General features: G+C 39.6%; 1 protein-coding gene across 3 annotated transcripts in view; it reads right to left on the bottom strand.

Annotated features, from left to right (window-relative positions):
- The window catches only part of LOC150076497 (uncharacterized), a 256,085-nt gene that overhangs the window by 66,949 nt on the left and 174,690 nt on the right, over window positions 1-14,446 (bottom strand). For all 3 annotated transcript variants that reach the window (XM_090387827.1, XM_090387828.1, XM_090387829.1), the window contains one exon: window positions 4,641-4,917. In XM_090387827.1, the coding sequence (XP_090243953.1) occupies window positions 4,641-4,917 (277 nt within the window). The remainder of the gene's footprint in view (window positions 1-4,640; window positions 4,918-14,446) is intronic.

Raw genomic sequence — 14,446 nt, 5'->3', positions numbered from 1 at the left:
AAGACCTGGGAGTAATTGTGCAGGCAGATATGAAGTTTTCTGAGCAATGCAGACAGGCTGCCAGGGCAGGTCATGGGATTTTGTCAATGATATATAGGAATTTTGCTAGCAGGGAAAAGGAGGTGATTATCCCTCTGTATAAGGCAATGGTCAGGCCACGGCTTGAGTACTGCGTACAGGTCTGGAGGCCTCATTTTAGGAAGGATGTAGATTTACTTGAGCGTGTACAGAGAAGGGCAACAAGGTTGGTGAGGAGAATGAAGGGATCCTCTTACCAAGAGAGGCTTAAGTTCTGCAAATTGCAGTGGCTGGAGACTAGGCACCTGCACGGTGATCTGATTGACGTATATAAGGCCTTGAATGGGTTGAGCATGCTGAATTCTGATGGGATCCTTCCACTTGTTCAGATTACGAATCTAAGGGGGCATAAATTCAAATTAAGAAAAGACAGATGTAGAATAGATGTGCGGAAATTTTCCTTTAGCCAGCGGGTGGTTAATTGCTGGAACAAACTTCCATCTGTCGTTGTGGAAGTTGATAGGTTGAATAAATTTAAGGAGGAACTGGACAGGCATTTGGAGGGAATGGTGTGATTTTTTTTTTTGGCTGATGCTGCATAAGCTCATACATTTGCTTTCTTGCATCACATGCCACTACTACTACTACTACTACTACTTTTACTACTATTCCAATCTTTTAAAGGAAATGTCGGTAGCTATGCATCGGATTTGGTTAGACCCAGTTCCCTCACTGTATCATCCAATTTGGCACCTCCATAGCCAGGTGGGAAGGAGCAGCAGTGCGTAGCACATGCTTCTTGATTAGACCAGGGTTCGAGCCCATCACCACCAAATACGGAGGATGCGGAAAGGTCAGGGAATGACCACTGCACATCCCGGAGCAATATGGCCTTAGTTGCTAATGCTCCTAAAAACCAAATAACAAACAAACAAACAATCATCCAAATTTTGATGATTATGGAAATTCGACAATTTCCTTTATCCTTTTCATCAGATTCATCATCCAGCTCTGAACACTCTTCTCTAGAAGGGGACTGAGAAATGGCAAGTCTTCATTATGTGGCACCAGAGCAATAGAAATTTTTTATGATGGGATACATGACAGTTTTTTTAATCTGCAGATTTTTGAAATCATTGACAATTACAACGTAACAAAGTGACAGCCACATATGGGGCACCTCCGTAGCCAGGTGGGCAGGAGCGGCAGTGCGTAGCACACGCTTCTTTATTAGACCTGGGTTCGAGCCCGTGACCACCAAATACAGAGGATGCGGAAAGGTCAGAGAATGACCACCGCATATCCCCAGAGCAATATGGCCTTAGTTGCTAATTCCCCTAAAAAAACCAAACAACAATAACAGTCACATACACCTATCACTTTGTTGGTATGGATTCAGAACAGAAAATACATATAAGAAATAGATAAATTTCTTATATTCGTAGCTAAATTTCTTACGTTTTTAGCTTGGCATTCATAGTGGGCAGACACATTTCTAAAGCACAGGGAGAGCATAGTGGTTAGAGAGGATTTTATTTATAAAAACCCCAACAGGAGAGGTATTAGCATTAGTTGGGGCATATGACGCAAGAAAGCAAGCTTATAGAGCATCAGCCAAAAAAAAAAAAAAAAAAGTACCAACTGTGTGGTATTACACTCAGGGAGGCGGAGAATGAAAAAGACCTGGAGTAGCTGTGCATTCAGGCATGAAGTTCTCTGAGCAGTGCAAATGGGCTGCCAGAGCAGGTCAGGGAGTTTTGTGAATGATATATAAGAATTTTACCAGCAGATACAAGGAGTTGATTATCCCTTTGTATAAGGCAATGGTCAGGCCACACCTTGAGTACTCCGTACAGGTCTGGATGCCTCATTTTAGGAAGGATGCAGAGTTGCTAGAACAGGTACAGAGAAGGGCAACAAGACTGGTGAGAGGAACAAAGGGGTGTTCTTATCAAGAGAGGCAGCATCTGGAGACTAGGCACTTGCAAGGTTGTTGTTATTTATGCTGTATAAGCTTATTTCTTGCATTGTATGCCTCAAATAATGCCAATGCTAATTAGACTTGACCTTCTGTAGATTGTAATTTTCAGGAAATACGTATGAAGGAAGGTTGTTACAGAAAACAAAGTTGAATGAATAATGAGGAAGAAGAAAAGTTGGTTCTGTGAGTTTGAACTTACAATATGGCTGGTTTTACTTTGAGTGATAAAGGTATGATTCCAATACAGTCCGCAATAGATTCGGAATCAATTTTTTCCAAAATCCATTGTAACAATTTTCTGATGTAATGAGTTTTAAAGGTAAATTAAAGAAGTTATATTAGGTGGTAGGAATATTACTTCAACGTTTGGATGACTTAAATCTTTTGTATGGCCTGGTGTGTTATCCAATACTAATAATTCTTTGAAATCTAGATTTTTTCCACAAGCTCAACCAGCACAGAATCTAACACGGGGATTTCTGAACAAAATAAAATAAGGGGATTTCCCAGTTTTTTTTATTTATTTATTATTATTATTATTTTTTTTGCATAAATAGCGAGCCAAAAGTGGGGATTCACAAAAAATAATGGAAATGTTCAAAAATTACATCCAACATAACAGCAGGGTTTTCCCTGCACAAAAGTTCAAAAATACCATGTTATGTGAGGTTTGCCGCAATTCCCTAACCATTTTATAAAAGTACCGTGTTGTGTGAGGATTGCCGCAATTTATCAATCGTGTTAGAGAAAAAACCATGTTGTAGAAGTACCGTGCTACACAGTACCATGTTATATGGGGGTTGCCTGTATATAAAAGCAAGTAAATATGTTGTGTGTGTGTGTGTGTGTGTATATATACACACACACACACACACACACACACACACGGTATATGCATATGCCGTATACCCTCTAGAATTCGATTAATAAGCCCGATATGCGCAGTATACTCTGCTTTTCATAATATTCATAGAGTTCTGCTAATTTTATGACTACAGCACCGGCAGACGTCTCAAGTGAATAAATGTGTTTTGTATTCTTGTTGTTCTTATGCAAAAATAATGAAAAATCTTTCAAACAAAAGTCACATAAGATTACAGATATTTATGAGTGGGAGAGGAAAAGCAAGTAAACAAATGCTATGTTGCAAAATTTTTAACTTCATAGTGTCAGCAATTCCCTGCACTCTTTGACTTTTCAAATACTGGTGTAATGATGTGTGCAGGGAACATCTCAGGTTCCTCACAAATTGCACTGAAAAAACCATAAAAATCATTTCAAAAACCATACCTATGAAAAATTTGTCTATATTTAGGAAGACAGAAAAACTTTCAGATTTTGAATCACTGATTAGCAGTTAAGCGGGATTGTTATTTGTGAGGGGCACCTGTTAGTTGCCCTTCCAGTACCATTGAGCTAATATTCATTGACATACTCCTTTCAACCTGCTCAACAACTAGATGTACCTCTCTTAAAGCTGAAAATTTTAAAAATTTGGCACCTCTCAATCCCCAAGGGTGTCAAAAGTTAAAGAGCTTACTGTACAGGCAGTTATGATTTACATGGTCTTATTTTGTGTGATTTTGAAATAATGTGCCCTTATAATAATAATGAATAAATCTTATTATACTTGTAAAAATTAAAATTACACAGATGAGTAAAAAAACCTTATAAAAATAGCCGCTACCTTAAAAAATCAAAAAATTATAGTGAGCAAAAAAGTTCTTCTAAATTTAACAGATTTTTTTTTTTGACAGGTTAATTGTATTTTTTTACTGTATTTTTCACGTACAGTACATGTAAATTTTTGTTACAAATTTCATTTACCTTTTCATTTAATTTATATTAACCATAAAAAAATTACGATCAATTTCGATTTATCTGCATAAAAAATAAGCTGAAAAATTGTTATGTTGGTGACTATTTATGTGTTTACAGAATGTGTCCACCAAATTTTAATGTATTTCTAGGGGATAACAAGTCTTAATTAATGTGAATCGTTGCTTATGCATGCCTTCCAGAATGCAACCCACACAAATCAAGACTGCCTTGTATAAGGTTTATAAACTAGAAACCCAAAAAACAGTGATTTAAACTTAGAGAATTTATATCCTGCAAGAAAGAAAAACTTAGCAGTATGAATTTTAACCCAGACAGCAAAAAAACTAAACTTGGCCTATCCAAGTTCAGAGTCGTTGTAGACATGTGCTTTCTAGTTGGTGACAAAACCAGTTACTGATATAATACATCTGTCTACATGCACACACCAATTTCCTACTAAAATAATGGATTATCTTTCTGATTAGAGAAGGGAAATGCATCAGACAGAGAAATATGAAAGCAGTTTTATGGCCCCTCCTGCAAATAGGAACTCAGACCACCACATTAGTGTATAAATTTCTGAGAAATAAAGACCTGTCTTTAAAATACAACACAATGAACATTCTTTCCTGAAGAAGCTACACAAAAAAACACATTACAATACTGCATACTTCCTGATAAGTTCTACATTTGCAATTTGTGTCAATCAATATATATACCATTACTACCACTTCAGAAAAGAAAAGAAAAGAAAAGAAAAGGTTTTTTAATATATAAATTTTTAATAACTCAGACTTTAAGCTTTAATTAACTATCTTACCTTATATTCATGGAATTTTATGGTCCTTGCTTTTGGTTGTGCTTTGGTTTTAGGCTTTTTTCTGTTTTTACTGCTATTTTCTTTATTTTGATTACTATTTGGGCCACTCTGTCCTTCAGTTACTTGTTCTAGAGAATGTGGTGACACTAATGATGTCTGAATAGAAGGTGGTGATGAAACTGAGCTTGGAGGAGATAAAGAAAATGATGTCCTTGTTGACCTTGGAGAACCATGGGTGGAGGATGGTGACGGTTCACTAGCCTCTAGAGATGGAAGACTGAAAGACATACAAAATAAAGATATAAAAATATTGTACAAGCATAACCAAAAAGGATAAAAGCATGTAGCCTATATTAGGACCTAAGACCTAAAATAACAATTTCAGCTCTTATAACAGTCATTTATATATAATGTATAATTGTCTTCCTGGAATCCCTCCCACCCCAGAGATGCAGGTCAAGGACAAAAGTTCAGCATTCATTTATTGCTATGAAACATAAATTGTATCACAACTAGATGGAATGGTCAATACTACCAAGATACAAAAATTCAAAAAAACAGTCCAGTGGCAATATTTTTTAAAATATGAGTGGATGGTAACATTTACTGTGGTGTGAATGGCCTCCATAGCCAAGTGGTCAGGAGTAGAAGTGCAGTAGCGCACGTTCTTTGAGTAGACCGGGGTCAATCTGTACTGGACCAGTGTGGCAGATTATGGTCCATCCTCAACATGAATTGATGAGGAGCCTTCCATCCTGTAGTGGATTGATAATGGCTGCAGTTTACCTTTTTTTTTTTTTTTTTTTTTGACTGTGGTCTTATATTAATATAAATTTGTATAAAGGTGTGTGTATGTGTGTATAAATAAGTGATGCATGATCATACCTGGTCAATTGAATTAGGTATTATGAGGCTGTTCTAAACAATTTCAGAACTAGAGATCATAAATTTAAATTACAGAGCTTGAAGTTTAGAATAGATTGTAGGAAGTTTTCTTTTAGCCAGCAAGTCTGCTCTTCGTGAACTAATGTTATTAGTGGAGTCCCTCAGGGTTCAGCTTTGGGTCCATTGTTGTTTTCTGTATTTATAAACGATACTGATGATGGTATATCAGGCTTAATGTCCAAGTTTGCAGACAATACAAAGGTTGGCAGGGTTGTTAATAACACTAATGACAGTACAGTGCTGCAACAGGATCTAGAAAAGTTGAGCAGATGGGCTGAGAGGTGGCAAATGAAGTTTAACATTGACAAATGTAAAGTACTACATATGGGAAGCAGTAATCCCAGAGTAACTTATCAAATCTGTGGTACCACACTGACAGTGGTAGAGAATGAAAAGGGCCTTGGGGTAATTGTGCAGGCAGATATGAAGTTTTCTGAGCAGTGCAGACAGTCTGCAAGAGTAGCTGATGGTGTCGTGTCAATGATATACAGGAATTTTTCTAGCAGGGATAAAGAGGTGATTATCCCCTTGTATAATGCAATGGTCAGACTACACCTTGAGTACTGTATACAGGTCTGGAGGTATCGTTTTAAGAAGGATGTAGAGCTGTTGTTATTGTTATTTGGTTTTTAGGAACATTAGCAACTAAGGCCATATTGCTCCGGGGATATGCGGTGGTCATTCCCTGACCTTTCCGCATCCTCCGCATTTGGTGGTCACGGGCTCAAACCCCGGTCTAATCAAGAAGCGTGTGCTGCGCACTGCCGCTCCTGCCCACCTGGCTACGGAAGCGCCTGATGTAGAGCTGTTGGAATGAGTAAGAGAAGGGCAAAAAGATTAGTGAATGGAGCAAAGGGTTGCTCTTACGAAGAAAGGCTTAAGTTTTTCAAATTACAGTGTCTGGAGACTAGGCACCTGTGAGGTGATCTGACTGAGGTGTATAAAGCCTTGAATGGTTTGAGCATGCTCAATGCTGATGGGATTCTTCCACTTGCTCAGAATAATTGCCTGAGAGGGCATAAATTCAAATTGAGGAAAGACGGTTGTAGGATAGATGTGCGGAAGTTTGCCTTTAGCCAGCGGGTGGTTGATTGTTGGAACAAACTTCCATCTGTCATTGTAGAAGTTGATAGCTTAAATAGATTCAAGGCAGAACTTGACAAACATTTGGAGCGAGTGGATGGGTGAAATAAGGGTTTTTTTTTTTTTGGCTGACGCTATAAAAGCTTGCTTTCTTGCATCAAGTGCCTTTGCTAATGCTAATGCTAAGTCATTGATAGGGGGAACTAGTTGCACTCGCAGGTAGTTGAGACTGACAGTTTAAATAAATTCAAAGGTCTACTGGAAAATTATCTGTGTGAGGAGGCAAGCATATAATTTGTGTTTTCATTTTTTTTTTTTTTTTTTTTGCCAGTGCAGCAAAAGCCTGTTCCTTGCACTATATGGCAAATGGTATTACTATTACTATTTTTCTGATAATAAAAAGATGGAAAGGGTACTTCAAGAAGATAAAGAGGCTGATGGGCATATAAGTTTAATGTTGATAAAGTGCAAAGAAATACACATTTGGGTAGCACCAAACTTGAGGTAGTTCATAAGGAAAAAGACCTACAAATAATCATACAGTCTCACCTGAATTACTCTGTGCAGTGCAAACAGGCTGCTAGAACTTCTGGAGATGTATCAATGATATACAGCAGGTATTAACAATTGAAAGAAGGTTTGGACAAATTATTAGAAGAAATTATTATTATGGCAAACAAAGTGTTTTTTCTTTCTTTCATTTTTTTTTTTGCAGCTCGTGTTGCATTGTGTTGCTAATATTGACTCTAATACAAAGAACTGAGAAACACTAACACCACATGGATGGTTGGTTGGTTGGTTATTGGACGTTTAATGGCGCATCAGCAACTAAGGCTATCATGCGCCAAGTCTAGGGTAATAAAATATAAAATATAAAATAGCATATCTAGTTAATATATTATACACAAAAATATGGCATAGACCATTTACAATATGCTAAACATGAGGGCAGTCTAAATAAAACTATGTAGATTAATCAGTTCTAAAAACCTGAATACATCTGACACATTGTCATCGTCGGATAAAATCTGCCTGAGTGTATAAGGCTCAGACAGATGGTTAAAACATGAACGGCGTTCATTATTAAAATATGTACATTCGACTAAAATATGACGGATACTTAAAATTGCTTTACAATGTCTACACACAGGACAATCATCAGCCCTCAGCAAATACGAATGCGTCAGGTGAGAATGTCCTATGCGTAGCCTAGCAAGAATTACTTCCTCCCGTCGGACCCTGCGCTGACTAGAATGCCAAAGCATTATTTCAGGCTTAATTTCATTCAGTTTGTTGGTAGGGCATGCATTCCAAGCTTCTTGCCAACGCGCGCATAATTTTTTGTAGATAGATTGCTTGCAGTCTGTATAGGGGACTGACAAACTGATGCGACTTTGTGGCGTTGCTGATTTTGCTGCTGCATCAGCTAAGTCATTGCCTCTGATACCAACATGGCTAGGGATCCAGCAAAAGCGAATATCAAAATTTAACTCTAAGAGGGAGTGTAATATTTGCTGCACCCGACATAACACTGGGTGAGTGCTTCTCACAGTGGATAAGGCCTGTAATACGCTTAGAGAGTCCATATATAGCATGCACTTTTGGTAGTGGTGGGTTTTTATATGATCCAAGGCCAGTTCTACTGCGTGTAGCTCTGCAGTGTATATGCTACATTCACTTGGAATATGATTACAGATTGTTTTGCTTGGGAAGACACAAGCAGATCCCACAAACTCTTCAGATTTCGAGCCATCTGTATATACCGGCAAGAATTCAGAGTGTTCGGCAAGGTGTGCTGCAAAGAGTTGCCGATATATACATGGCGATGTGTTAGCTTTCAGCCAACTCCTAAGACTGAAGTCACAAGACGGAGATCGTATATTCCAAGGGGGAAGATCTTGCTTGACTGACGTTGATATATTATCCAACGTGAAGCCAATATCATGAACCAGCTCTTGAATCCTGATACCAAAAGGCCGACTGGCAGTTTTACGCGTATTATATAGATTTTCCCACCGTGGCATATAAATCGATGTCCACGTAGGATGGTCAGGCAGGGATTTTATTTTTATAGCATATTGTAACGACAATTGCTGACGTCGAAGCATCAATGGCGGTTCATTGGCTTCAACGTATAGACTTTGGACAGGCGAAGTACGGAAAGCCCCTGTGGCAATCCGAATGGCTTTATGGTGGATTGGGTCAAGCCATCGGAGTACAGAAATTCTAGCAGAAGAGTAAGCTTGGGAGCCGTAGTCAAGTTTAGAGCGAACAAGTGCTCGGTATAGACGCAATAATGTGCTTCTATCTGCTCCCCAAAAGTTGGAGGAGATAGCACTGAGCATGTTCAAACCCCTCATGCATTTTGCTCTAAGCTGACGGATATGGTGTAGGAATGTCAGTTTTTTATCAAAGATAAGTCCCAAAAATTTTGTTTCTGCTACCACAGGAATTGGATTTTGTCCCAGTCTAAGTTCCGGGTCAGGATGTAGATTCCGTTTGCGGCAGAAGTGTATGCAAACGGTCTTTTGCGCAGAAAACGTAAACCCATTGGTTAAAGCCCAGGAACTAAGGTAATTGAGTGCTTGTTGCAATTGTCGTTCAATAACTCTCATGCTACAGGAGTGACAGAAAATACTAAAATCATCAACGTACAAGGCACTATTTACTGAAGGAGGAAGCTGTTTTGTAATGGAGTTAACTTTGACTGCAAACAGCGTAACACTGAGGACAGAGCCTTGGGGAACTCCTTCCTCTTGACAAAAGAGGCGAGACACACTGGATTTAACACGAACCTGGAAGAGTCGTTTAGATAAAAAATTTCTGATAAAAATAGGGAGGTGGCCTCTCAGACCAAAAGAATAGAGGTCTTTTAAAACACCGTACCTCCAGGTTGTGTCATAAGCTTTTTCCATGTCAAAGAAGACTGATACCAAGTGCTCACGCTTTAAAAACGCATCGCGAATCGCTGTTTCCAGTCGGATTAAATGGTCCAAAGTGGAATGATTCCTTCGGAAGCCGCACTGAATTTTGTTCAAAAGGTCATTTGCCTCAAGGTAATATATAAGGCGGGCATTCACCATTTTTTCCAAAATCTTACATAAGCAACTGGTCAGAGCAATTGGACGATAGTTGCTAGGAATTTTGGGATCTTTTCCTGGCTTTGGAAAAGCGAGGACAGTTGCCCTACGCCAAGAAACGGGAAATTGATCCTCCAAATAAATTCGGTTGTAGAGATGTAGCAACAGCTCTAGAGAGTGAGATGATAGATGTTTTATCATCTCATACTGAATTTCATCTGGCCCTGCGGCACTCACTTTCGAGGTAGCAAGTGCAATGGTTAATTCCACTTCACTAAAAGGCAGGTTATAAGTTTCGGCTTTGCTTGAAGCGAATTGAAGTTTTTGTTTCTCCGCTTTCTTCTTTAACACTAGAAACTCAGCAGAGTATGAAGTTTCAGCAGATATAGTGGAGAATACTTCTCCTAGAGCGTTGGCAATAGCAGTTGGGTCTGCTAATGTACAACCATTATGTTGTAACATAGATGAAGGAGCTGATTTGTATTTACCCTTCATCTTCCGAATTTTATCCCAGACAACTTTGGTACTGGTCATCTGGTTAATTGAAGATGTAAACTTGACCCAGCATTCCTTTTGGCTCTGTCGGCGTATAAATCGTGCTTTAGCACGGGCACGTTTAAAAGCTATAAGATTTGCGGTGGTGGGGTAACGTCGGAATTTTCCCCATGACCGATTTTGTAACTTTCTTGCTTCTTTACAATCTTGGTTCCACCATGGCTTAGGAAAGCGTGGAAATCGGGAGGATGTTTTTGGGATTGCAGTTGCCGCTGCGTGGATAATACACTCTGTGATATACTTCACTGCTTCATCAATTGATTCCTGCTGAATTTGTACAGGATCAAATTCAGTGAGTAGTGAAAATTTACTCCAGTCTGCTTCATCATACTTCCAGCGTGGAATTCTAAATGGATGACAAGGTTGTCCATTCACAATGGTAGATATTACGGGGAAATGGTCGCTTCCATAAGGATTCTGTTCCACTTCCCAGGAAAGCAAAGGTAGCAGAGAAGGCGAACAGATGGAAAGATCGATGGCAGAGAAAGTACGGGTAGGCATATGGAAATAGGTGTTTATTCCCATATTTAGTAACGACAGGCCGTTATTGTCGAGAAAACGTTCAACAATACGACCTCGTTCATTAGTTTCTGCACTACCCCACAGGGTACTATGTCCATTAAAGTCTCCAAGAAGGCAAAAAGGAGAGGGCAATTGCGTAATAAGATCGTCGAGATCTACCTGGGAAATGTGTGTACCAGGAGGCAAATATATAGAACATATTGTAAGTAAAGACCCTATTGCTAAACGAATGGCTACTGCTTCTAAATTAGTGTTCAATTGAACTTGTGAGAAAGGGGTATGGTTGCCCACAAGGATTGCGACTCCTCCATGGGCCGGGCCATCCCCGTTTCTGTCTTTACGAACAACAGAAAGATTTCGAAAGATGGGGTCATCATTTGCCTTTAGGTACGTTTCCTGCAAGCAAAAGCAAATAGGTTCATATTTGCGCATTAGCATTTTGACATCCTCCATATTTCGTCGCAATCCACGACAATTCCATTGCAGTAATTTAGCCATTATTACTTGGAATTAGTGGATCCGTTGACTGGCTTCCGAAGTGATGCGGGTTTTGATTGGCCCGCTTTGGGTTTTATTCTGCCTTTGGGAAATTGAGGGCGCCCAATATCCATTTCTTCCTCTGGATGAAGATCCAGAATAGATTCTTCTGCACTTTCAGCTTCTTCATTTACCTCCATTTCCTCCTGTACCTCACTAATAACAGGCGGGGTTTTTCTTGGAGGTGATTTTCCTTTAGGTGCTACTTCCTTCGGTGGTATTGAAATGGGAGTAGCGACTGCTTTATCTTGCTGTGCTTGTGTCAACAAGTATCTAGCTTGGGGTGCAAAAGAATCACGTGGCGATATTGAAATATCAGTTTGCGTCGAAATTGAAACCTTCCTCAAAACTGCTTGTGCATAAGATTTTCCACTGTTTACTGGTGTTACCTGTTTCTTCGCTTCCACATATGGGATGTTCTGTTCCGTCTTGATTTTTTGAATTTGTTTTTCGTCTTTCCATCTTTGGCATGCTCTTGAATATGCAGGGTGTTCACCGCCACAGTTCAAGCATGCTGGTTTCGAGGCAGAACATTCCTCTGTGTCATGTTCTTTTGCTCCACAGCGGGCACAAGCAGGTGATCCACGACATGACATCTGAGAGTGGCCATATTTTTGGCATTTGAAACATCGCAACGGGTTTGGAATATACAGCCTTACAGGACAGTTCAAATAACCAGCCTTGATGGAAGTAGGCGGTTTAGGTGTGTTAAATGTAAGGATAAGAACCCTAGTTGGAACTAGTTTTCCCTCCTTACGCATAAATATCCTCTTAACAGCTGTAACTCCTTGATCTCTCAGTTCGGTGCATATCTCCTCTTCAGATGTTTCAAGGAGATCCCACTCGGCAATTACGCCACGCGATGTATTCAATGTCCTGTGTGGTGATATCTTAATTGGAATTCCCCCAAGAGATGTTGCTTGGAGGAGCGATTCTGAATGTCGCACTGAGGAAGTTTCAACTAAAAGGTCACCCGATCTAAGTCGTTTTACCGACTTCGGGGACCCTGCCAGCCCTTCAAGACCCTTCTGAATGAAGAAGGGCGACATTTTACCTATATCCTTTTCACCGGTAGAATGTATGATAAGGAATCGAGGTACAGGAGGTGGTGCAGCTTCTGTTCGGTGTTTCTTTTTTGATGTTATATTATCATCATCAATTTCAGGTAGGGACCTCGTAGAGGCCCCAGAGGGGTTTGAAAGATTTAAATTACTCATAAGAGTAAAAAGAAAATGTCTGATGCCTAAGTACCTCACCCACCACCGAGCCCAACGAGGGGACGCCCACTCGTGAACTAGCAGGTACTGCGTACACGAATGGGACGCCGAGTTCGCTTAGAACACCATACCCACGTTACCAATAAGTCTTTATCCCGTCCCAGGACCAAAGGGAGGGAGACTTATTGGAACGCAGTTGACCCTAGCAGTATAGAACCACCCGCCGATTGATCCCAGTCGAGCCGGTCCGGGACCGCCCGTCTTGTCGAAGCAGGGGCCAAAGTGGTGTATTAAGGCTGGGCCCCTCAACCACCAGGATCCCCCTTTCCGCTTCCACGGGTCGCGGCGCACGGCTGCACACGCCGGATTCCAAAGATGTAACCCTGGAACCAAGGTATGGGCGTTAGATCCCAGTGATGCTAATCTGGAAATCCAGCAGCATCACTGGGAGGTCCCCTCACCACGTACAGGTGCCCACGTCGAGGGGCACCACATGGATTAACTGACTATATTTATACACAGTGAAATATTATCATGCATTTTATACTACCAAATCAAAATGCAAGAGACTTTTGCAAATTATGGAATGATGGATAACTATTTTTGTCAATGACTGTTCCAAAGTCACTGACAAGAATAATGAATAATACAAAATTAGTAATGAATTTCTGGCACCTTAACTGTTTGATGGTGTTAACCATGTGGCTGGCTAGATTTCTTTTTTTTATATTGTTAATCTAATATTGCTATTCTTGGTGATAAACAAAATAAAACTACGTCTTAAATTTCCAATTCTCCTTAGAAGTTGCTGGGTGACAAATGATGTCTCTTAAAGGGTTAAGCCTTCTATAACAAATGGTGTCATCAGTAGGAGAGAGCCAAAAAGAACTCTCCTGATTACTAAAGAGTACACTGGTGGAAAAAATTTGCATACTATCAAGATGAGGGAATTCTTAATCATAAAAAACATGTGCAGACTTTTCCACATGGTGTGGAAGGATAGCAATTGTAACCAGTGCTACCAGTAAGACTTTGGAAGCAATTTGTAAAAAAAATTGTTTCAAAGAAATTCTCAGAACCTTTCATTAAAACATTCAGACAAGATAATGGCCATTATCACTACTGTGTCCAAAGAAGCCAATCTAGAACTTTCTACCCAGCCTGTATTGGCACTTCTTAGCAACCCCCTCCATTTGGACAGAGATTTTAACATATCAATGCATCTCTGTGATTTTTTCTTGTTTTGGAAGTTGTTCCAAAACAACTTTTTCATGCAACAGGTGGAAATTTCATGACATTTATGAGATTCAAGAAAATCTACATGACACAAGAGTCGCGAAGACCATAAAACGGGCTGGGTAAATGCTTCCAACAACAGCAGAATTTGTCAATGCACAGCATCAAATCTGAAGTGGACTATCTCAGGGGTAATAACACAGAATGTGCATTAAGTGATAACATTTTTTAAAATATAAAATAGGAACTTTCCAAATGCAACAAGAAGTGTTTTTTAGTGAACATCTGTCTGCGTGTAATACTTTCTCATCATGCACTGTGGTATTTGAAGAGTTTATTTGTTTTAAATCCCATTTCATTCTTTTTACCCAATAAGTATTTCTTTTTTCAAGAAATCTGTGGAATACACTCATCGAGATATAGTTGCTCTCTTTCTTCCAGGTTGAATTCCCTTCCTACTAGGAATGATGCCACTCTGCAACAATATCTGATATTAGACATTTTAAATTGGGATCCCTGAGCAGTGGAAATACAAATGCAGATCACCAAAGTAATCAATACCCCATCAACTGATAAACCCAGTAGATACACTACCTGCATATATAAGTCTAACCTAAATGTTTTAATACTG

This window comes from Mastigoproctus giganteus, chromosome 13 (assembly GCF_048544385.1).
Source record: "Mastigoproctus giganteus isolate SK-2022 chromosome 13, ASM4854438v1, whole genome shotgun sequence".
Lineage (NCBI taxonomy): Eukaryota > Metazoa > Arthropoda > Arachnida > Uropygi > Thelyphonidae > Mastigoproctus > Mastigoproctus giganteus.
The sequence above is the reverse complement of the archived record's forward strand: the minus strand, read 5'-3'. Positions and strand labels throughout refer to the sequence as shown.